The 25,664-nt window shown below is 38.9% G+C and overlaps 1 protein-coding gene across 5 annotated transcripts in view; it reads right to left on the bottom strand.

Annotated features, from left to right (window-relative positions):
* Positions 1-25,664, bottom strand: part of GNAS (GNAS complex locus) — a 128,280-nt gene that overhangs the window by 35,021 nt on the left and 67,595 nt on the right. For all 5 annotated transcript variants that reach the window (XM_064391099.1, XM_064391100.1, XM_064391103.1 and 2 more), the window contains exons 3-4: positions 12,570-12,624; positions 12,365-12,484 (exon numbers count right to left, since the gene is read on the bottom strand). In XM_064391099.1, coding sequence (XP_064247169.1) covers positions 12,365-12,484; positions 12,570-12,624 — 175 coding nt within the window. The remainder of the gene's footprint in view (positions 1-12,364; positions 12,485-12,569; positions 12,625-25,664) is intronic.

The following is a 25,664-nucleotide window of genomic DNA, read 5'->3' on the forward strand; positions in this document are numbered from 1 at the left end:
CAGCCAGGGGTGTGCCTTGGCTGTCTCTCAGAGCTTTGAAGTGTTTGGGGTAAAATACTTCCATTCTGGTTTTAAGCGGCAAATAATTAATTATTTTAATCCAGACCAGTGCAAGATCTTTAAAATAGTTGTTGTATATATTCTGTGTCTCCCCACCCTTTTTCTTTACAGAATTTTATTTTAAAGAAGAAAAATGTGTTATTTTTGCTGCTTCAAGGTTCCTCCATCTCGTGGGATATCAGTCTCTCACATTCCTTTACTATCAATGTAGTACAAGGAAAGGGGACACATTCCAAAGTTTCACTTTGAAAAGAGTTTTTAAAAAATTCACATTCCTACCAGAATCTTAACTAACACCTGAACTGTAGCAGAACAGCAAATCCTTTCAATTGCATCTCAAAGATGTGTAGAGGCATCTCACAGTAAATTCAGTGCTGCTGATTTTCAGAGCAGCTGCTGATTCTCCTTGGCAGGTAGAAGATGCATATGTGTTTGTGTGATCACACAATTACAAACAGCAATGGTGGAAGCAGCACATCAGATGCAAATTTGATTGTCCTTTTATTGCTGTTAAGGATTCCCTAAAAATCCAAATTCCCTAGCTGCACATACACGAAAATGAGAGCAAACACAAAATACACATCTAAATTTTGTTCTGATTTCTTTTAAAGAGATTGTGATGTTTATGTATGGTATTAGATGTCAGCTTGTTCCCTGCTTTTATGAACTGTTCATGAACAAAAAGAGCAGTTAAATTTCTTTTAGAAGTAAGTAAGAAGATTTTACTTAATTTTTATTATTTGCAGATTTTTTATATTTGCATGACTTTTCTTTTGCTATTAAAGGAAATAGGAAATTAATCAAAATCTTAATTCCAGTCCTCAATTTTCTGTCTCCCACTGCTGGAATTATGCTCATTGGATACTTTAATTTTGAAGATTTCCAATTTCTTGGCAGTTGGAGGACTGTCAGTCACCTTCAACTGTATCAGAGCACGGTGAGGAAAATATCTTTCTAAAGGAAAAGGGAGAAGGAAGAGAAAGTAAAGGAGAGAGGGGGAATTATCTGCAATCTCCCTGTATCTGAACCAAACCCATTTTGGGGAATGTTTCTATATTTGTTTTTAAAAGTAACAGTTGTTCAATGCAGAACATCATATGGCTCACTCAACTTACAAGTACAAAGCTGGGAAATTGAAAAATGGAATCAGCAATTGTACAAGATTTTTTTTTTATGAAACAGCAGTTGGCTCAATGGACAAATAACTAGGCAATGATAAGCTTACAGATAAAGCAGTAAAACATTCTCCATCGCCAAAAAAATATAGACATAAAGTGAAAAAAGTCAGTGCTTTAATAAGAAAAGTCACAGCACAGTAAAGCTGCCACAAAAACTCTTCCTAATTACTATTTCTCACTACAACTATGACACTTTGGTGGAAAGCTGACGTAAAGCAATTATTTCAAAGACCTTTCAAACTCCATAATGTCTTACATTTGGAGTAGTTTCTCCAATCAGATCTTAAAATGGGATGAAAATAAAACCAGTTCCTGGCCCAGCATAAACACATTGACAACAGAAAGCCCAGGGTTTAGTTTACCAGAACAGTTCCATATTGTTTACAGGAGTCCTCCCTGTGCTCTAAGGGCAGTTTTCACTTCTAAGAAAAGACATGAATTACAATAATGGGATAAAGATCAGTGTTTGTGCCTTGTTAGGCCAAATTAGCAATAAAATATTTAAAACTGCCTTCTTGCCTGTCCTGCTGATCTGAACTATAACCAGCAATACTCAAGCAATCTTCTCAGTATGGTTACTAATTGTCCATCTGGGATGGAAAAAGAATTTAATTCCACATTCTTTGAACTTCTTACTGGGGTTTCAAAATCAAGATCTACAACAACCAAAAAGCAATAGATCATTACACTAAGACACAGTGGGGTTTTTTGGGATGAGTTTTTGCTGTTACTTTTGGTCTTTCTTTTTTTTATCTTGTTTGTTTGTATTCATTGAGTTTTAAAAAGTGAACTGCATGACTTGAGATGGTCAAATATGAAGGTCTTTCATTAACACACAACCTTTTGTCTTTAGGCCACATCAAATACCTCTTCACACATGCTGGGACTGATGCTGAGCCAGCTCCCACAGCTGAAGCAGGAAGGTGCTCACCCAAGCAGAGTGAGAACCAGCCTTGCAGAGCTCAGCTCTTGCTTTATTAGAAGCCTCCTTACTGTAGTGACTGATTTTGGAATTAAGACATAGTAGCTGGTTGAAAAAAACCCAGATTCTCCCTCCTCCCCAGTACACCTACACTAACCACAGCTCTGAAATAATATTTAAGAAAAGGAATAACACAAGAAATCCTCAGCATCCCATTTGAGTCATGGAATGTAGCCTGGGGCTGCTCTCAGGGAAGGCAAGTAAAACCACAAGATTTGTTATGTATTTAGGTAAAACAGGGGCTTCAGAGGCCACTAGAAAAATCAAGTTAGCAAAAGGGTTGGGTTGTTTTTTTTTTTTCTTTTTTAGTTAAATAGGTGTAATTTGTATGAGAGCTCTAAAAATAATGAGTTAGGAAACAAATTAATCAAAAGTAGCAGGAAAATTTCCTGAAAAGAAATAGCCAGAAAACTAGTCCTTACATGTCTGGTTCTTCTTTCCACAACACTGATTGATTTGCTGGCACATTCTAATATGAGAGACTCTACAGCAGCATCAACAAAGGTTTTTCTTGCTCTAGAAAAAGGAACTCCTAACAAAACAGCTAAAATGAACAAATACTAAATAACAACTTGGTTTGAGATGACATTCCACAAAAGTAGGATTTGAATGTTAGGTTGCAAACGATCCATAGTATTTGTAGTATATGATCATCTTATCCATTCCTGCCCTATGCACACTTAAAATTGAAAAAGAAAAATCCAAATTACGTAATTTTCCATTAAAAAAAATAAAATGCTACAGTGTCACAATACACACCCAAGATCCTGTTTAAAGTACAGCTGAAGCTGTGTAAAGCAACAAAAGTCAACAGAAGTGGTGACAGGATGGCACCACCAGGGAGGTGAGGAGTGAATTCCTCCTGAGCTTGATGTCAGGACTGGAGCATTTATCCACCACCAGAACAAACCCTACACGTCCCAAAACGTTCACATCACCCTGAAGAGGGAGAAATCCTTGAGGAGAACACTCAAGGAAAGGAATGTCAGTGTAACAGAGATCTGAAGAGAACAAACTGACTGGATCTGCTCAGGCAAGGGCACAGTTTGAATTCCAGGCACAATCCCCACGAACTGCTCCACTTCTGGGAAACCATAAAAAACCCCGGAAAATCCTCTGGCTGGGGAAACCTCCTCTGGTCTTGCTTAGATAACTGAAGGACAAAGGACCACAGCTTGGTGCTGCTGAGGAAACCTCATGTCTCATGAGACCATAACACCACAATGGTTAAAAAGCCACATTTATGTGAAATGTGTTTCATTTTTAATATTTTATTTATGAGGCGACACTTTCCCCACCTACTGAAAGCTTCCCAATACCATGAGTCAATAGGCAACATTTGTAAATCACTTGCATTCACTTACAGGAATCTCTGCAGACCTCTGGAGAAAAAAAGCCAAAACGTCAGTGGAAATGTGGAAGGGATGCTTGGAAAATTGTTCTTTGTTCCAGAAAGATCTTGCTGACAAAATTCTGGATTAGAAAAGGGGCAATGCAGAGTCTAATCAAGTTTAAACCTACTTGTATTGGAAAATTTCAGCAAGCTGAATAAATGGCAGCAGGTAAACGGTGGCTTTGCTCAAAGTTAAACTACAGAAAGTGTTAAAGAACTTGGGGGCTGAGAACTTTGGTTGTTAAAAAAAAATAATCCCCAAGAGACAAACTCCAGGCCTGGGAAAAAATAAAGGAACCAAGATCTGCTTTTGAGAAGCATTCTAAAAGGATACAATACTAGTAGAAAATGGAAGAACATAACTGGACATACTGGCTACAAGGCTTTGTCCCCTCCAGATATATAAATACTCAAGAGACTTAAAAAAATCTTTATGAAGCAATGTTTTATAGGCATTAGGATGTTGGCAGGGAAAAACATTGGCATAGCCCATGCCACTGTGACACCAGACTCACAGGAAACTTAGCATGGACATGCAACATTACCTTTTCTTTGTAAAATATAATATAGGGTGGATCCTTCAACAGAACAGTTTATTTACTAATTCCAGCAAAAGTCAATGCCATTGAAAAAAAACCCTACCTCCTAAAAGGTGTGTACAACCATTATACAATGTTGTGGTTAAAACTGGGATTCAATTCCTGGGCAAAGTTCACTGTCCCATGGAGCTGCACATTTCATAATAAGAGTTTTAAATAGGTCACCGACTTACAAATCAAATGATTAAAGGTCAAACCAAACCAGCTTCTAACTGTAAAACTGTCTCCTGGAGGACTTTGCTTCCCAATGTGTGCAGCTTTTAAAAGCAGCACTGGTTCCAAAGCCCTGCCAGGGGAGCAGAGCTCTGCTGCATTCCAGCAGGCAGGCACTGCAGCAAGGCAAGGGCACGGCGTGGCAGGGCAGCACTGAGCATTCCAGGACCAGCTGCACCAGCTGATTTTCTCCTGCCAGGACAGGTAAGTACCCACCAAAGTCATTTATTTCTCACTGCTCTGTATGAACCAAGCCATCACTCCTGACTGTACGGGCGCGCAGGGAAGGGAGCTCATGGCATCTTTTCATTCTCCCCAAGTTTGGGCAGGGACACCAGAATGTGTTAAATTTGTCAAATCAGACAGTTTAATAAGCCACTTACTTGAATAGGGAAACATCTGCATTCCTAATGGTGTGAACAAGTGTTAATTATTGCTTGCTATTTTAGGGCAAATACGCTGATGATATCACAAAGGAAACGCATACCTACAAATAGTTGAAGATATTCTCCAGTTACTGGCATGTGTCCAGAGCTGAATACAAAACTCTTTGGGAGAGGCCCAGTGCACTCAGCACTTCCCATAACTGAGTCAGAAATATTTTCAGCAAGGATTTAGTCTCATTATCAATAGTTTTTCATGCTTGAAAAAGAAGAATTATGCTGAAATATTCTGTGTTTCTGCTTGGTAACTTCCAGTAGTAGAAATTAAACTGGATGTTGCTGCAAGGACTGGCCAATGGGAAGGGAATTCTATTTGAGAAACTTCTGTCAAGTTTGAACTCACATTATTCCCCTTTGTTAGGAGTTTCAAAACAGCACAGCATTTCAGAAATGTGCCAACACACAAATCCATACCCATAAGCTACAATGTGCCTTTGGTTAGAAGTCCTCACTAATACAACATCAAACCATTTCTCTTTTATTTCCACTTTCACAAGAAGTTTAATTGCCACAGAAACTTTATCTGTTGATACCAGAACACAGATCCTCATGCTAATTAGGGAGGAAAATTCACTTTGAATGAGAGCAGCAAGCCTGCTCCCTATATTGTCAAAATTCCTCTGCAATTTAACCCAAATAACCAGTGTTCCTCTGCTTCTTCAAAGTCATACATAGAAGGAGGCAATTCGTTAATGGATCAAACTTCCTGATAGCATAAAAGGCACAAAGAAATCTTCTACCCCATTCCAGCTCTCTCAGAGCAGTTTAGAGTGGTGGCAGAGGCAGCTCAACCCTCGGCTATTTTTGGAGACTTCAGTCTAAGAAAGAAGGGTTAATAAAACTCTGAGAAATTTCCTTTGAGCCTTAAATCAGGGTTTGGAAAATGTCTTTCATACTACATCATTAGCTGCTTTTTGTTTAATGAATATATAGTAAGCTTGAACAGTCAAACCAAGTGACTTTATTCCCTTACCTGGTGCCAAGAACAAACACCTGGGACCACACTAAACTCTGCTGCTTCCTTTCACATTGGAAACAAAAAGCCTCTTTTTGCCAGAAACTTCCACCAACAGAAAAGGGTGTAAGATAAAATAGTTCTCATTCTAAATTTACACAGATCCCAAGGAGAGCTCACTAACCCTCCTCCAGTCTTTCTGAAGCAGCAGCATCTGTACTCACAGAAGTGTTCACAGGCTCACAATAAAGTCTACACAAAAAATGAAGCTCAAATATACTTAAAATAAATTAACTGAATGTTCTGCTTAATTACTGGTATTTCTTTATAAAAGTAAAAGACACTCTGTTTCCTGGGAGCTTAAAAAGAAAAAATCTTAAGTTTTACTGGAACACTGGAGAAATGTCATGTACTCTCCAAAGCCCAGCTGAAAACCCTGAGCAGTCAGGGCTGTGGCTGGATCCACTGTGATACCAGGGAGGCTCACAGGTATAATTTTATTTCATCTATGCATACACCAATATTTTGTGATAGTCTCTTACTGTGATTAAAACCAGAAAATGTTTAAGAATTTCCATATTAAATTATGCCTATTTCCTGTTTAATTCAGCTGACAGCTCTTGTATTTCAACATAAATTGAATTAATCTGTCCTTGTTCTCTAAGACTGCTCTGAGAGGAAAACAAAGAAGATGTAGCAAGAGAAATTAAGTCACGTGAACTTCTGAACCTGTAAATATGGTCTGGTAGGATGGGCATTTACTGGGTAAAAATACAAGTTCAGAACAAAGCATCAGCATTTACTTCAAATGCTAATCAAATAAATTAATAATAAAGTAAAATATAGGGGTTCTTTTACTATAATAACAACTGGACTACAGAAAAGACATGTATGTAATCCCATTGCCCCAAGTCCTGGGCTGCAGATTCTCCAATTTCAGGAAATTCTTCATGGAATTTCAACAGAATTATGTGAACACCTCAGTGAAAGCACTGCAGAATTCAAAGGGCTGAAAAAAACCCCACCAAAACACTTCCAATAAACACTAACAAAATGTGCTAGATATTCCTAGTCACTTAAGAGTAAAAAATTGCTATCAGGCATCTATCCATGTAGACAAAAATCAGAGATTTCAGGAGATTCATTTACAAATCATTAATAGTTACACGTGTTTCAATTATGAGAAACAGAAATGAAATCAAGCGGCTGCCTGCCTCACAGACCCTGTACTAGAAGAAGGCTTCAGAGGAACTCTTTAATTAATCTGTATTCAAGAATTCATTCTGCTATTAAAGGATAGGAAAACCAGCTTTACATAAGTTCCTGTTAAGCTCTGATCAGGTAAACTCAATTGGATTATCTGCAGCCCATTGAGAGGGAGCTGCTCTGTGTAGATAAGATAATAGAGATTTAAAAAAGAGTAAGTGAGGATTATTTCAGAGGATCTAGCACCACATCTTTGATACTGTCTGTAAGACATCCCACTCCTTTCTCGGAACAACATTAACATTCTTGAGACAAAAATATTTCACATATCCACATTTTCTACTAGTTTTGCTCCTCAAGATGCATCTCCAAGATATGTATTTATCACTCTTTTACACATAATAAAAAATGATAAAAAGGACATTGAGGTGTCTTGCTCAAAATCATGGAAAATCTGGACAAATAAAAGCTGGAGGCCCTAATTTTCTCTCTGTGGTAAGTATCCAGACTGCACACTATATTGTGCTGACACCCAAGAAATCAGGCTCTGCCTCCCACCTTTCCCAGCTTCCCAGGGGTATCCTCACCAAAGAAAATGTTTTGCCTACTTTCACACCCCAAAATCTGTGACATTTGAGATATCCCCATGGGAAACGTCCCCCAGTGCAGTGAATATGTTTGTCATTACTTTGTAAAGCTAGTGATGCTGTCAAACCAGAGCAGCTCTCTTCTTCTGCCATGATGTATTTAGACAGGAATAATAATATATCTATCATTATACCCATCAGGGTGGTTATCTACAGGGACAGATAATTTTGTTCTGTTGCCTACATAATTAAGGAACACTTCTGGCAGCAAAGAGATCCCAGCTCTCATCTTTTCTTACTGAGACTCTATTATCTCATTACCATCTTGAAGATTTTGGTGTCAAAACCGTTTTAAGGACAGAACGGGGCTGACCTGCTGCAGGTTAAGGGATCACACCGAGCTCCTGACCCTGCTGCAGGTTAAGGGATCACACCGAGCTCCTCCCTCTTTGTACCACACTGCCAGGTTGTAAATCAGTCCTCAAAACTGATCCCTGTTAAAAATAATCTCCCCAAAATAGAAGAGAGAAGGAGTAAGGGTTACCAGGGTTATTTTTAAGCGGGGCTGGTTCAATGCTCTGGTTGACACCGGGACCCAGAGAGGTTTTCCTGGCCCGGTGTGGGTGGCACATCCCAGTGTGGAGCTCAGGGAAGGGGTGGCTGTGGGCACAGGGGATGCTGAGCTGCCTTTGAGGCTGAAGCCAGAGTGTGGTAAAGCTCAAGGACAGCACTCAAAAACCATAATAAAACCATTCAGCAGCAGAGGTAGTGGGAGATTCAAAATAACTACAATGGAGCAGTGTAATAAAACTTCAGCTGAAGCCAAGAGAAGTGCAAACATCAGCATCTCTTCTGAACATCCACAACCTAGACAGCCATAGGCTGCAGTCTTCCTCTGGCATTTTGCCTTTCAACAGCTAATACTCTGATTCTACTACTTTCTGAATACCACTTTCTGAATTTAGCATGGTATTTTCAAGAGACATCTTCCTCAGCTGAAACCAGATAAATTAAAAATAGGTAGCTGTAAATCCTGCTCAGCTATTTTGAATATTTCATTAAAACCAGAGAATTATAAATGGACTGTGACCCAAAGTAAATAGGTTTTATTTGGTAGCTTGGTTCAATTGGGTTGATCATGGAGTGTGAAATGTTGATAAAATGGGAACATTTCCTTCCCTTTTCTAAAAGTAAGAGCAAAAAGAAAGGGATGAGAAGAAGGCCACTATTACTGGGGAAGAAGAAAATATCCTAACCACTGTCTGGTATGGAGAACAGGAATAAAAATATCACTTTTATAACCCAGCTAACCCAACATCACCTGACATTTGAGACAGATATACAGCTAGTTTGAATTATTCAAACTACTTATGAGGTTGATTTTTGACATTAAAAACACACACATACAGTTGTGTCAAGCTAAATGTATCAAAGGACAATAATGATGGAAATACCATTTGGAAGCCTCAACTATAGATCTGATCTACTAGAAATTGCAATATTTTAAAATACCAACATGATTATGTGGACAGAATTCCTTCCAGTCAATACTATGTTTTGCCTTTCTCCATATGCTACTACTTGTATTCAAAAATTTAATTTCTTAATACCAACTGTGCTGAATTAATAATCTCCAACATAGTAAATTTTCAGCTTTAAAGGGGATGTTTAACCTAGCATTACACTGTACCAACATTATTTTTAACTCAAGCTGTTGTTTTTTAGGTTTTTTTAATTCAAAACAATATGGTCTACACAAATGACACACACTTCCTGCAAGTCAAAAACTGCAAAGCAAACAGATGGAGACCCAGACTAAGAAAAGAATTAGAATATCAGAATACAAAAGTTGCTCTTTGAATCCTAATTTACATGTAGAGTCAGATCCCAATATTTATCACACTGCAAAGCTCCTACATTCTTCCTGACTTTTATTCTGCCTTTCACATTACACTGAACCTTGCTGTTAGGAGACCTGCATTCCAGCTCCACCTGTCCCACGGGGAATTATAAACACAGATTTTGGCCTCCACTTTAAAATTCATTTCAACTGCTCCTTCATGAAGATGATGATCTGGTGTAGCTGGAGAAGAAATCCCACAATCCTTGTGCTGGCCTCTATGTCAGTGCATTCTCTTCAGGAGAGCAACCCAAATTAATGTTTAGGAAAAGAAGAATGGGCATTTGAAGGGAAGCAGAACAGCCCTGTATTTAGGAGTACAGTCCTGAGTACTTGCAGCCCTCAAGGAATATCCCCCTGGGACATGAGTGTTCCTCCTCCCTACCTCATGCTCTCCCTAGGGCAGAGAAGAGCATCAAACACTACACTGAGGAAAGTATGTGCTCCAGACAGCTGAAATGTGATTTTCCATGAAGAAAATGCAAGAGGCAGAAAGCAAGTTCGGCAGCTCAAACCAGACAAATTTATACAAGGCTATCATTGCTAAAAAATCCCCTCCCTCCTTCCCAACCAATACTCTGTGTAGGAAAAGGTTTATGAAATTCTTCCCCCAGTGTACTGGAGGAGGAAGCAGATGATGGAGATCTCCTTAGATTTAAAGCATAACCAGCACAGGCTGTCCTTTCTGCTTCCATACAATTATTTTTTTCTTCCAAGTACTTTTAACTAATCTGTAACAAAATCAAAATTATTTTTACAGTGGTACTCCAGGACTGTGATTTCTGTCCCCATGCACTGAGAGCTGGCATCTAGGGACACTCTAGATCTTTACTTGATTTAAATAATGCAATTAAAATGCAGGTTCAGTTTTCCAGGTACCAAAGGACTACAACCTACATTCAGACAAACTCAGAAATAACTTATATAATCACTGAGGGCAGAGAGCCAACAATAGTCCTTCAACATCTGTGGCTAATGCATCTCCAGTTTAAAACCTCAACCCTACAAACATTTACATATGACATAGTTAATCATGCCAATGAAGTAAGCCACCAGTCAAAGTTATGCACACACCTAAACCTCTGTAGACTCAGGGCTTAAAAATTTAAGACAATACCTTTGCTCAGAGAAGAAAAACTGGTTTTATTGGAGCACAGTTATTCCTGAAGTTGTGTGTCATTCAACACCTCAAAGACTCTTCACTGAACTTGGAATTATTTATAGACCTTGTAAGTCACACAATTGCACCCTGCTCTCAGTGGAAAAAAGGGAAAAATTAAAAGAAATCACTGCACTCCAATTGAAGGGAACAAAAAAAAAGACCTCTGAGATAGAAGATACATGGAAAATCCAGCATTTCAGTAGGAGGCAGGTCACAGGAACTTGTTGCAGCATTGTTACAGATCAGAACCTGAACAGCACAAACAAGGCAGTAGGAGAGCTGTGGGCACACAGCCAGTGCAGAAGCACAGAGGGTGGAGCAAGGAACCACTGTCTTCTCTCGGAAATATTCTCCAAAAACTACCTTCAAAGCATGAATTTTTCTGTGCCCCCAGCAGGAGAGATCATCCATTAAAGGACTGAGTATTTCTGTGAATAACACTGACAAATGTCTAAATTACAGAGGTGTGAAGTTAAAAATCTCAAAATCTCAAATTTGAGATGATTTAAGACAAAATGACAATGACTACATTTTATGTGCTCGAGAGAACCATACATTCCCTTCCACCAACCTGTCTGTGCCTGTTACACAGAAAATGATTGGAAGATTACAGTGCAGTATTTCCAATTAACTGCTAAAGTCACCTGACTTCTGCCTTGTACACAAAGCACGTGAGTTTGTTTGGTTGGTTATTTTTCTTTTGATAAAGACTGACCAAAGCAGAGAAATTCCTAGAAGCAGCAACATTTGGAAAAGGTAACTGTTGTTGGTCTCACAGACCAGCTTGTTCAATAATGTTTACATATCAAGAATTACAAACTGAATTATGAATTGCTGTGGTGCAAACTATCCCACATCTTACTGCTATTTGCACTTGCACTTTAATTTCCAGCATTTGGGACTGCTGGACACAAAATTTTGGTGTAAATAGATCATGATTTTTGATACATCATCATAATTCCTCCCCTCAGCTCCCTGGAACAGTACACAGAGAGAGAAATACAAATTTTGAAACACTCCTGCACTACTGCAAGTAAAAGGTATTCATGGCAATTAACAAAAATATCTTCTCAGTGTTTAAGTGTTCAGTGTTTGCAAACTGTATTTTCATGGGCTTCTGCTCCAAGTCTGGTTCAGATACAGGACAAATTAATCACCGTGAGTGGGCACAAAGTTGTATCATCAACTAAATAATTATCTTTTCTGCATTTACTCTGGTCTGCTGGCACCTCAAATGATTAACCAGGACTGGGAGGGCTGGGACAAGGGAGCCTCTGCAGAGCCTGGCTGACACAGTCTGAATCAGTCAGAAAACTCCACTGCTCTTCCAGAAGAGGGAAATCAGCACCATTAAACACCAGCTAATAATCATCAAGAGTGTGCTGTGTGTATCTCCACTCCTTTTGGGCAGGACAACTCCCAGATATCCAAACTTTACACCCAGCACTGTCCATCTCTGTGGCTAATTCTTTCCCCAGAGCACAAAAAGCAGGCAAGAGCCTCCATGTTCCTGAAGGATCAGCTGGAATATTCTGGCTGTGTTGCTGTAAATTCGATTAGCACTCATCAAAGGCACCTACTGCAATAATTCCCAGAGAGCAGCTCACTGTTCTGGGGAAATATTTACTACAGGGCAGTGAAATACAATCATTTGCAAGAAGGCATGGCTGCCTGTGAACTACTCACCGGAGGGAAATCGAAGTCTATCTGGTTTGCTAAATTTAAGATGTAGTCGATTCGAAACTGGTTCTCTGGATTGGCTAGTTCCACTGGAGGTGCCAAATTGCCCATTGCTGTCACTATTGTCTGCAAAGAAACACAAGTAAAATATTGCAGAGAGTGTCTAAATAGCCACCTGGAATAGTTAAAAAACAATAGCTTGTAGGTTTACCTCTATAGCTTCTTTAATATTGTTTTTAATATCCTGGATTTTCATTTTCTTCTCCCTGTAATAAAAAAGACACATTGTTAAATTTATAAGCCACAAAGCAGAATACCTTTTTAAAACACAACATGAACTTGAAAAATATTCTATTAAAGCTGTATTGCCTAAAGTGCTTTCAGTCACCGAAGACTTTTGTAAATAGACTCATTTAAATATCTCAAAACTTTTCTACTTAAGCAGTAACATCTATTTGCATCTATTTTAAGCAGTAACATCTATTTGCATCCAAAAATCAGTGTCTAATTATGCTTTAATAAAAACTTACTATAGCCTTAGATTGGGACTAAGACATTCTGCAGAATCAAACAGATTTTGATTCATTTGAATGCAAAATACTAAACATACGTGAAAGTTCTTTAGGAAAGTATACACTGGAAACAAACAGAAAGGAAAAAAAGGTGAGTTACTAAAAGTAGAAACAAATGATAGGAAACCAAAAGACCTCAAAGCACAAAAAATTAAATCACAAAAATGATGCCTTAGCAGAACAAACCACAGCAGAGCACTCGACCTGACACAAGACATTCAAACAGTCTGGATGTGAGACATAACAATGAAGGGTTAATCCAGATACAGAAAATCATCCTTGGCTAGAAGCAGAGGAGGAGGCTAGAAAACCACTTGGAATGAGCACTGGCATTTGGGATTAACTGCAGGCACATTACCAGGCTGCAGCAGGACAGTGCAAACCACCCCTCTGCTCCCCTGCTCTGCATTTTGTGTCAAACCTGACAAGGAAATTTCAATGCTAAATAGTGCAATCAAACGAAATGCAAACATTGGGTATAACCAGGAATTAGCACCCTAAAAGTACTACTAGCACTGAGCCTGTAAACTGTAGCTTAATTGCAAAGCACTATGATAAAATTTTTCACATTATTAACTTCTTGCTGTAAACAGCATAAAATCACTACTTTGAGGGAAACCAAGTTAGCCATGTAATTACTAAAAAAAGCCAGCTAAACTGTCTAAGTGACCTTTTAATCTTCATTGAACTGCTTTTACAGGACTCTTTGATTATGGAATATTTATAACAACATTCAGTTTTTAATTTTTTTTTCATTTTGAAAACTAACATTTTCTAGCACAGTGTCCCAGAGACTATGAAGTATCAACAGCATTTCCTTTTTTTACCCTTTTAAAGATAGTAACTCAGTTTCAGCTTACAGACCCCAGCCTGAAAACTTCATTTTATGGAGTTAATTCAGTAAGCATATGCAAAAGCTTTTTATCACTTTTTCCTTTCTATAATTACTCACAGCCAAAAACCAAAATGAAACTGAAAGCAAATTCACCAATCAAGAATGCAGAAGAACAGCAGGAAAAAAAAAAAAAGACTACTTCAATAACAAGGCAGACACAGACATCTAGGAGTGGTGGGAATTTTGGCTATCAAATGAAAAATTAATGCAACTTTTGTAAAAGACAGTGTCAAGGAGAACACCACCATGCCAAGGATCTGCTGCACGGGGAATGGCTCTGAACCAGCAGCACAACCCCAATAAACACAAAATGTTTTGGATTATCCCAAAAGATCAGCTCCTCACTGACCCAGGTCCTCAGAAGTTTGGGGCAGGGACAGGAAGGTCAGTGAAGCTTGAGGCAGAGAGAGAATTGAATGATCAATAATCAGATGAAAATTCAATGTTTTCCTAGACTTCTTTACCTACCTACAGACCATCTTATTCCTGAAAATTACCAGGTTTTTATTACAGAGATTTGGCACTGCTGATGAGAACAAGGCAGGGAGCCAAGAAAGGCCAAACACACCAAATTAAGGAAAATAAAATAGGATAAGAGAGAAAAAACTAAGGGCTTTTCACTCTCTTCCCAACTTCTTCTACATCCCCAGCTCTTGACAAACTCTCCACTCCACAACCAAGATGCTGGGTGCACAAATATTCTGTTTTTCAGCAGTGCACACGTGGTTGCAAAGCCACCATCCACTTTCAGTTTTTAAAAAGCATGTTTAATTATTTAAAAATGTAAATAATGGTATGAAAGCAGGAAGTGTTTATCAATGACAGTGTAAGCAATTTGTCTGGCTTTTATTCTGCCTCCAAAATTCAGCAGGATCTTGACCTGAATGAACATGGATCCAGATTTTGCCCTGTTTAGATCAAAAGGGCAACTGATATGATGAAAGCCAAGCAAGACACCAGTATTTTGAAGGAATTAGCACTCATTTTGCTTTGGTTTGGAATATCACTAGAAAAAGAGAAGTTTAGGGAGTTTTCATTGTTTATAGGCAAGCTCTGGTTATTCTCCCTTCCCTGGAACACTTGCTGTTAATTGTCTCAAAGCATCAGTGAGGTGCACATTGACCTGACTCTTCCATGCCATACTATAAACCTCATTATTTTAATTAAAGATTTCAGTCAAACTTCCACATTTACACCTCCTGGCTGATCCTCTCACTGCTAAGTGATAATGAATACGGAGAAACGTTAACCTGCAGCAATTAACAAAGTGCCTGATAACCATCATCATCCTTACAACAAGGATACTCATAGTTCCTATTTCTGGTGTTGTTGCCATGGCCCTATAGCCTGCCCAGTAAACAAGGAATCCCATTACACAGCAGTGAATGTATCACTGGGTTTTGTAATGTTTACTAGACATAAACTTTCCATGACAATGAGACACTTTATTCTTCTGGAACTCAGCACGTTCATCAATCACCCATCCAACAGCAGCTTACAAACAACTCTAACTTCTCACCAAAAAACCCAAAAGAGCCCTAAAAAGGTGACACTCATTTTACTCAGGGACTAATGAGGTGAAGCACACAAAACCAACATCCCATTGCTCTGCCAAATTGTCCTTTTTTTTTTTTTTTTAGAAACCCAGCCAGGTTGCACCTCAAATTTCCACAAGTACTCCAACTTTATTTTCCACAACCACAAAGACTAAATATTCAACTTAGATTCTTTCCTTTTTAATTTCTCATTCCCAGGTGCTGGCACAAAACCACAAAAGAATAAAAAAAAAAAAAAAAAGCTGGGCTGCCAAAATGTTTTCCTCTGGAACATCCTGAGTAGTTTGGGAATGGCACCAAAGCTCCCCTGGCCAAGGAATGACTGATGTCTCTGCAGGCCTGTTCTGCATCTTTAGATGTCATGGGTTAATAAGGTCATATTTTTAATCTTGTTTAAAACTTTTGCTTAGGCTGTGCAAGGTAGGCCAAACAAAGCATTAAACTCTATTAGTTGAGGATTAGAAGAAAAATCTCAAATCCTGCTGTTTTCAATATTTAAATGGGCCAAAGAAAAGCTGCACATAGCTTTCAGGAAAACTAATAAAGTCTATTTTAGGTACTACAAAAAAATATGACATTTTAATTTAAGCAACATTAAATGAGAATGACATCAAAGGTCAGAAAAATCAAATATTCCTTGAAAACCAGCCTAATCAGTATTTCATAGAGAACTTCTCCACCTGTGGCTGAGCTTTACTATTAAAAAGGCTGAGCTTTACTATTTTTACTCAGACTTTATCAAATCTTCCACAAAGAACACATTAACAAACAGATCATCAGAAAGCAAACTAATTTAATTTTAATGTTCATTTCTTGTTTACAGGTAATACAAATGACCACTACTTGGAAAAAATACTTCAAGTTTAAAAAGAACATTGCAGAGGATAAAGATTCAGTTCACCCTGAAAACTTCTGCGTCTCCCAGGTAGAAAAGTAATTTTAAAAAGGGGTGCTGAAGTTAATTCTAACAACAAAACACATTAAAAGAATTAGGGGGGGGTCACAGATGGATGGACAGGGATGATGGGACACCTTTATCCATTAATCTAATTCCTAAAAGCAAAGAAGTCTGAATTTTTGGGTCAGTGCAGATACATTAGGAAACCTTGGAGAGTTCTGCAGTCTGGAGAATATATAGACTATTTTAATAGGGCATATTAAAATGTAGTCAGAGAGTGTTAATGCAGAGCCTTTGTCTCCTTTACAAGGCTGTAAACAGGCAGCCTCTCTCACCTTCGGGGACTGGTGTAATGCATAAATCACCTTCATTTCTGAAGCAGTCAGACTCCACTGAACCTGCTGACAGAACAACTGCAGCAGGGCAAGGCTTCCCTTCCCCAGGCACAGCACTGCACTCAGTGAGTCAATTTGCAAGTGCAAGAGCCAGAATGAAAACCTTACAAAGAAATTCATTTGCCTCTGACTTTTTATGGTAGAAAATGACATTGCTGTGTTCCACACAGGTGCATCTCCCTGCTTTTCCAGGTATTGCCAACAAATGGGAATGCCCAGGGAAGCAGCCACGGGCTGTCCCCTTCTCACCTTCAGAAGCCCATCAATTACACACTGACAGCCAAAGAAAACTTAATAGATCCATTTTGTTTTAAAACACAACTCAGCTCTTTGACAGGCAGTCATGCACTTCACAAGCACGTGGGATTTAAACATGCCTATTCATCTAAATAAAGTGTCTTTGATGCAGTGAAACATGCTGATGGGTTTAATAAATATTCCATAAAATCTGCATTAAAATTTATTTACTGAACTTTATGGAAACTAAGAGCACTACCTGCCAATCCACCTCACAGAAACAGAGCTGTGCAGTCAAGATCTTCAGACACAAGACCACGAGCAAGGAAATTCAATTAAGGCTTTGCTACCAATCCACATGACAAAAATCGTGCAGTACTTTACAATTCAACTAAAAGATAAATTTGTTTCAGCCTGGGTTATTTCTAACAGAACATGGCAATTACCTCAAAATATAACAGCTAGAACAGCAAAGAGGGCAGAGGCCAAGTTAGAGGCACTTGAAAATGGGGAAAAGCAGTTGCCTAGAGTATTCCGAGTGAAGCTGAAATAATTCATCTGAGACCTGTGACAAAGGACCAGTTTTACAGACAAAACTGCTAAAATGCAATAGCAAAACCCACTAGGTATCTTCTGCAAACTCAACACCATTGCTATCACACTGCTCAGTGTTCTGCCAGCTTCAAAGAGATTTTTCTGGTTTGTTCTGACAAACCCTTGCAGTGCCATGGGGCAGGAGCTGCAGCTGCACAGGAAATAGGATTTACCTGGGTCCTCACCTGCAGCAGAGCTCAAAGAGATTTTTCTAACCATGTTAATGCTTTGCTCTTGGTCAGCACCCGGTAAACTGAAATAGTACCCAAGGCACAGGAAGCTGACACAATGCACCCTAAAAAGCACTTTACAGTCAGTGTGTGCTGGTAACTCTGACCCCACAGGGACTGAGCATCTCCCTGGAAGTGTGAGACCCCTCCTGCAGAGCAGTGTTCCCTCTCTACCACTATGCTGTTCCTCCTGCACCACCTTTTCTCCACCCCAACACCTATTTCACTATGAAAATTCTTCATTTTACTTCTCCAAAATTCCAGGTATCAACACACTGTACCATTCAGCTACCAAAGATCTTTCAATATTAGAAAAAGAACAGCTATGAGAATCAACTATTTGCTTTCTCTGTAAATACAGAACACTTTTTGGAAAAAATAAAAGCCCAACAGGATGAATAATTTTGTCATTATATACTTTGAATTAAAGACACAGTTGAAAATTGATTATGTTGATCTAACTGTGACCTAAATTATTTGAGAGAACTTAGTTCAATTATCCCCTGAAGCATAATCACTTTCTCATACAATATGTGATGCAATGTATGGAGCAGACAATACAAAAAGGGTTTCTACAAGTTCCCTTTTAAAGATTGTGAAAAGCAATGCAAATTGCTTTACCATTGCTTGTTTTAATACATTGCAATATTTTTCTCCATGAGTAACACACACATCTTACCATGCACCCATAAACACGTGAACATATGATAAGAAATACAAGCACAAAGAGACACCTTCTGTTAATGGAATGACAGAATCACTCTCCAAGTCAGAAGTCAAGAAACACAAATTACTCAAGTGTTGATTAGAAAAATCACATCACAGCTCTGTGAAAGCAGAAATTGTCATTTTTGATCATTATTTACGTTGCAGTGTTAGAGGCTGAGATGTGACTTGGGAATGGTACCACAATGACATTATACCAAACCCTAAAAAAGACATCCCTGAATATAAACTAATAAACTCCATTTTTAGGTTTGTTTTATCTCTGCTCCCTGTGATACCCAAAGTGCAAAGGTGAAAGGGTAACTTTATTTTGCCTCTATGGATATTCTGATGCAAAGACTGGCTGTGGGCAGACTTTGCTCCTGATGAAGTTCCAGGACTCTGGCACAGGCACGTGGCACCCTGGTCATACCACCTGCCCAGGTGGATGTGGCACAGAGATGCTATTCTGGCTCTAAGCCACCTTGAGGCTCCCCTTCAGCTTTGCAAATTCCTACATAAAACCAGTTTAACTGGTTTACAGTCCCTTTATACCTGTTAGTGGCACAAAGAGACCATCACAGACACAATATTAAGAAGCATAATTCTGCTTATCCTGCTCCATTTACCTCAACTAATTAACTAGCAATAGTTTAGGTAAGGGATGAAAATAGAGTTGTTCACAAAGAGCTCTGTGATGTACGAGCTTGACAAAGGCCCTTCAGTTCCTGCTGTGCAATTAAACACCTCTGTAAATTGCAAACCCTGCCTGTAGCTCCCCAGGCATTCAGAGGGGAACACACTGGTGTCATTTTCTTGCTCTTAGTACAGGTAATTAAAGCATATTGCAATAAAAGGTGTCCTCAGAAGTCTAGCATTCTCTCTAGACACTTGATACAATAATTAACAAGGCTGGAGAGTCTTCAGAGGACACTGTGGTTCCTTTCTGGTCCGGAAGGACACCTCAGAACCGGCAGGAACGGGAGGACTCAAGGCAAATTGCTGAATCATCTTGCCTTGTACAATCCACTACTTCGAGACAATCAAACTGCTGTCAGGAAGCAGAGACCTTTTTAGTTATTTATTTAACACTAACTATGTAGCCATTATTAACACAGAATAAAGGAAATGTCCATTGCACATCACTTTTTTTTTTTAAACACTTCTGCCCAGCTGTGCAGCAGCACTGACATACATCACACGACGCCTCTCAGGATTGTCCCCTCTGCTGTTCCAGCCACCCCTCAGAGCAGCATCACCTCCTGGGTTCTCCTCCATCTCTGCATGCCCAGAAAAAATACTATTGTGAGAGTATACAGTGCCCAGGCACTGCATACCCGTGGATAACAGCACCTGGGCTAAATCTGGGCCGTTTGCTGTGCTAAATGTTAAATCTGTGCCATTTTCATCGCCTCATCCTTTGCTTTCAAACACAGGCAGGTAGCAGCAGCCTCGTGGGGGGTTCCTGTTCTCACCTTAGTTCTCACTTTCAAAGCACTTCTGTCCAACCTTTGAAACATCAATTTGATGAGTTTCCTATGCGTGCCATTTGCTCTGAAGCCGTTTCTCTAATGCCTGCATTCCAGTAACTTCTTCAGCCAGGACTGGGTAGGAAGCTTTGGAAGAGAAGGCAATCACATCCCAGAGCTCTTCTGGGGTTTGTGCACAAGAATGAGAAGAATAGCTCCTATAATGGCTGATGACCTCAGTGCTACTTAAAGCCGAAAAAGTACACAGCTGGCTACAAGCCAATATTAAATGGAAAGAAGCCCTAAAATAAAAATGGCTGGAACAGTGGATGCCAAGTGAGTGTAAACACAGAGCAGCCAAAGCAGGATGCAATGCAGTAGGGAAGGCAGTGATGAGACAGGTGGAAAATGGCTGGTCCTGAAAATCCCTTGATATTTTTGTTTTAGTGGTTATGATCTCTGTTATCATCTGAAACACTTCTGGCATGTGACATTGTAGACAGATGATCTGGAAGCTGGTTGCCTCTAGCAGTGACAAAAGGCAAGGGTTTTTGCCTCACTCAAATAAAAAGCAGTTATCTAATGTATTTCACCCTTTTCCCCCTGGTACTTCTAAAAAATTCCATTAAACTCTCAATGACCCAAACTCTTAACATTTTCTAAATGCTGTAGGATTTAGTATTGGTAGCTCATAAGTTCAGAATGACAACCTGAACAGGAAAGCAGTTAAGGCAGGGGATGTAGACCCAAAAAACCAGGGGGAACTACTTGGACAAGAAAAAAAGGAGCTGTTTTTTAAACTAGGCAGCTGTCACTGAAAGTTAATATTTCAAAGATATATTAACATTAAATGCTTTGTTCACCACACTTTCTTAAAACAGTGTTGAACTGCAGTCACTGAATTAAGTCTTTCCTTCAGAGCTGTTAAATCCAGAATTTCTACCATGGACAAAGTCTGAAATAAGGAAGATTTCCACAGTTATCTTCAAAGATAAAGAGCTGTCAGGTACATGCGACTTTGCTCATAAGCCTCAAAGAATTACAGACTCAGCACTATCAGCAGAAACCAGAATAGCCCCTACTGATCTCTGATTTTGGGAAGTTCAAGTTCACAGTCATTCTTAAGAATGTGCTGACACACCTAAATGGTGATTTCCATTGTACACTTTATTAAAATACAAATTTCAGTAGAAAGATAGTTTTCTGAGAAACATTATAGATGCCAGGTTGCTATGTAAAGACTTAGCATAAAATTTCCTCTGATACATCCAGAAAAAGATCTTGTGGAATTTTGTCAAGGCCTGACAGATTTCAAGAGTTGTAGCTGTGTATTTATACTTCCAGACTGTGTATGAAGTTACTATGGCTGTGCACATAAATTGCAATTTTAGGACACAGAGCAGCTAAATATTGGAATGAGCAAATCTGAAAATGTATCCCTTGAAGACCCCGGCCAGGGCATGGAGAGGTAGGTGTAACACAGCACACAACAAAGCAAGGTGCTGACAACTTTGGCTCTAATCCATCAAAGCACTTAAGCACATGTTTAATTTTAAGCACATGAGTAATTCTATCAACTTTAATAGGGCTACTCATGGTTTAAGTACTGTGATGGATGGGGGCCAGAACGCCCAGAACCTTTAAGAATGCTCCATGGTCTATGTTACATGGAGAAAATTCAGCATTCTCCCACTGAGCAATTAAGTTATAAATGCTTTGAGAGCAAAATTTACCATAAGTTGAACTCAGCTATGCTTATGTAAACTCAGAGATGGAAGTTCTTCCACAGCCTTTGAAGACAAAATACGATGAGGAATCTCATGTACAAGAAGTCCACAAATATTCATTTTGCCCTTCTTTTTCTCTGACAGCTCTGAGTCACCTCTGCCCATCATGCTTTGCTTTTAAATAGGGAGATTAATTAAATACACAAAAATTTAGCCACTAGTAACACTCTTAAATAAGATGCTCCTGGTTGCAGTTTGCAAGCATCAGTACTACAGCCTTCCTTACCTCATATGTGTCCAATTGCAACAGGCTCAATGCTGCAGTAATTCCCGTCTAACATTTATTTTCAATTTTCAAGGCTGCTGCAAATTTGTGCCTTTAACTAAAATTGGGATTTCTTTTAAGTATTTTACACAGCCAATATTAAGGATGTGAAAACCCACACCTGCTCTGCGAATTTCTAGCTAGAACATTCTAAATCAGTGGTGACTTACTCCATCTCTAAACCACTCACTAGAAAATCTTGGTCTTGTTTTATCTTAATACAGCTCCACAACATGTGACTAAGTCTCATAAAATCATTTGCTAAGAAAGAGAAGAATGGAACAATTCGAGAAATCACTTACAGATTATGTTCTTCTTGGTTTTCTGTTTGTTTGTTTGAGGTTTTTTTACTTGTTGGTAAACAAACAGCAGAAAGAACACTAAACCAAGTATCTTCTGGGTGGACTATGCATTCTGAAATATCTGCAGCAAGGGAATTATATACCACTAATTATGAGATGGATTTTACAGCAAATGAAGTACACTACCAGGGAAGTTAAAAATTCCATTAAACGCAATTCAAAAGAAAGAAAATGCTTTTAAACTATGTTACTGCAGAATTTCCACTTTTTACCAGAACTGTCACGTTATTAAAAGAGAAACAAAAGCAAACCAAAACAAAAAACCCACCACAGACCCTGCTTGCAAAAAAGCTGAGCTTGTCTCAGTGAAATCCTCAGCATCACACACAGCACTCAGCCAAAGCTGTCTTATTTCACATTAATATGTCCAATACTTTTGCCACATTGGGCATCTTTAAAACAAGGAATGTGCTTTATCTTGAGCGTTTGCCCTCACAGCTTCCAGCAATGCACGGGTTAATCAGGGCTGTTACTCTACACTCAAACACAGCCACACTTCAATTCTGTTACAAACTGGAATTCAGAGCAGTTTCTTCTCCATTCAGGGTGGTTTTAAAGTATTTTTTCCAGAGTCCCACTCGCTGTTAATTGATCTTCCCTTACCTCTGGCACAAGTGTCAGTGAGCAGGTAATCCTCAACAGAGCAAAGCTACCAACATGCACCAGAAATAAACCATTCAGCTCTGTTACCCCTGATGACAGCTCACATGGAGCTTCACAGATCAATACTCAGCCTCATGTTTATACAGGTTTGTTAATGCCACAGTCACACAACTGCTTATTAGTATCTGTGTAGCAAGAAACAAGTATATTATGGCATGAGAGAATGAGAATTTTTAAAAAAGCAAAATTAGGTGTGAATTAGTGCCATTGAAAGAACACTTGGATCACAAAATCAAAACTCCTGCATACAGAGTCTCAAATAACCTGACTGCACTGCTAATTCATTTTGCATCTACCATACCACTAATTTTACTACTGAATTTTTGCTGGGACAAGCCTGTGCCAAATCTCAAGGTGGCACGAGACAGGGGCTGAATGCCCCCCATAGCTGGAGTGCTCAGACAAAGCAACGCTGCTGTGGGCACCAAACAAACCCACCACAGGAAATCCAGCAGGGAACATCTTGCACAAGTCTCAGCATCATTCTAAAAAAAGATTTCAGCAGTAAAAAGCTTGTTGGTCTAAGGCAACACCTGCTTTTTCTTAGGAAAGGTCTCCTCCTGTCCCTGGTGCCACTGAGCCCTCTGACACCAAAGCTGCTCCAACAGCTCCTGGAACACGGCTGGAAGGGAACACCAAACTCGCCCCTGTAGATTAGCACGTTCCAACCCTAAAGCTCTGAGGTACAGTAACATTGGCTTGCTTACAGCAAAGGTCATTCAGATCAAGTTAAGGCTGCCCTCAGTGTAAAAGAAAAAGGAATGGTTTATATCTGTTAAGTGAACAAGCAAAGTATTCACGTTTCCTACATAGCTCACGGGAAACTTCTGGGATTGTTGTTTCAGATAAAGAAGTCAAGGAAGCACAGACTCCCCTGTAAGTTTTAAAATTTGTTTTCTAATATTTTCAAATCCCCTATTGTTACAAACAACACTTATGTCTCCTGAAAATGTAAAATTTCAGGAGGAGTTTTCCATTGCACCTTACTTGCGCAACTGCCAGCGGTTTTGGCCAGTTTTATGTTCTGAAAAAGTTTTCCCTGTTTTAGTCCTTCAAAGTAACAGGAATGAAAAATCACTTCAATAAATTATAATCTTAAGAAAGGCAGTCTCTAAGTACAGCCAAATTAAACTTTGAACTCAGCAAAGCTGAATGAAAATTGTAGCTGTTAACACACGTTTCTCATCTGCTCAGTGAAGCTCCAGTGAATTGACACACAGATACCCTGGCACACTTCGACAAGCAAAGTTACTCTCCTAACAGCCCAGAAATAACACAGAAATTGTTTATAATCAACTTGCCCTGCAAAAGAGATGAACCACACTGAATTTCAAGGCCAGCACTGGAAAAAGGAAGCATGAGGCAAAAGCTCAAAGAATCAAATTTGTGAGTAAAGAAATTCTCCAAAAGCAACTTGACACAAAAACCATCAGTCTCAAAGGCTACATCACACTGGTAACAAACCCAAACTCAGATATTTTTGTACTAATTATCTCAGTTATCAATAAGTATCAGGCAATAGCTGCCTGACAGTATCAACAGTGATTTCTATAATTGTATTTCATATGATACCAGGTATTTTAATGTCTTTTCCAGTTACTAAAAGTTTTGTACTACCAAAAGTGAAGATGATATAAGAAAAGTATTTGTAAGTAAACACCAAATATTACCAGGCAACAACAACAAAAATACCCTCACTTCCTTCCAAGCACAGACACCGTCAGCACCACATTAAACCCATTAGCAAAATTCTTCAAGCAGTGTCAGGGAATATTGTTTCAGGCAACAGCATCTACCTGATGTTCTTGCTGGCCTGACTTTAGAAGACACTGTCAAATAAAAGACCAAAAATACCACTTTTTTTTCCTAGATATCTAGGGCTCTATGTACAGAAAAGCTGGAATCAATTTATTGAGTGAAACACAAGTTTCTGTATTGCTACTTCTGAAATAATTTTGCTTCGGATTAAGTAGGGAGAAAAAAAATCTTCCTTTGATACAGAGGAGCTGTAGAAATGAATCTCAAAACACAAAACACAGTTCCTGTACCTAGATACTACACTTGTTATTATACTCACTCACTTAAAATGCACAGTAAGAGAACAATACTTTCAGGCCACACTCCACCACGATTCTGGACTTCCAGGGAACCACCTTTAGTACCAAAGGGGTTTATTTAATGAAGGTACCATTTAGAACCAGAATGGTTCATGGATGTTTTGGACAAACAAATTCTGGATCCAAACTACAGCCTTCCCTAAATCAACATAAATTAAGTGGAAAAATTCCAAACAGCTCTTATTAAACAGTCTGGAAACCACAATGTGAAGAAACTTTCATTTTACTATATTTAACATCTACATATATTTGAACTCAACCTGTAAGAAGAATGACCTTTTACTGAGCTTAAAATTGGAAATTAATTATACCTGAATAAGCACATTTATTTTCATTTCCCCTGATAAAAAGGAAGTTATATTGTTGTAATTTAAGTCAAACTGTGACAATGGCACAATTATCATGTCCTGGCCCTGACCTGACATTTCTAAATGATAACAAAAAAGTAAAAGACACAGTTCATGCTGACAGTATGTAATGAATGAGAATGTTAGGCCAAAAGTTCTGTGAGAAATTACTTGCTGATACTTAGCTCATCAGTTAGAATATACAGCACCTTGC

The sequence above is a fragment of the Passer domesticus genome, chromosome 16 (genome assembly GCF_036417665.1).
Source record: "Passer domesticus isolate bPasDom1 chromosome 16, bPasDom1.hap1, whole genome shotgun sequence".
Taxonomy (NCBI): domain Eukaryota; kingdom Metazoa; phylum Chordata; class Aves; order Passeriformes; family Passeridae; genus Passer; species Passer domesticus.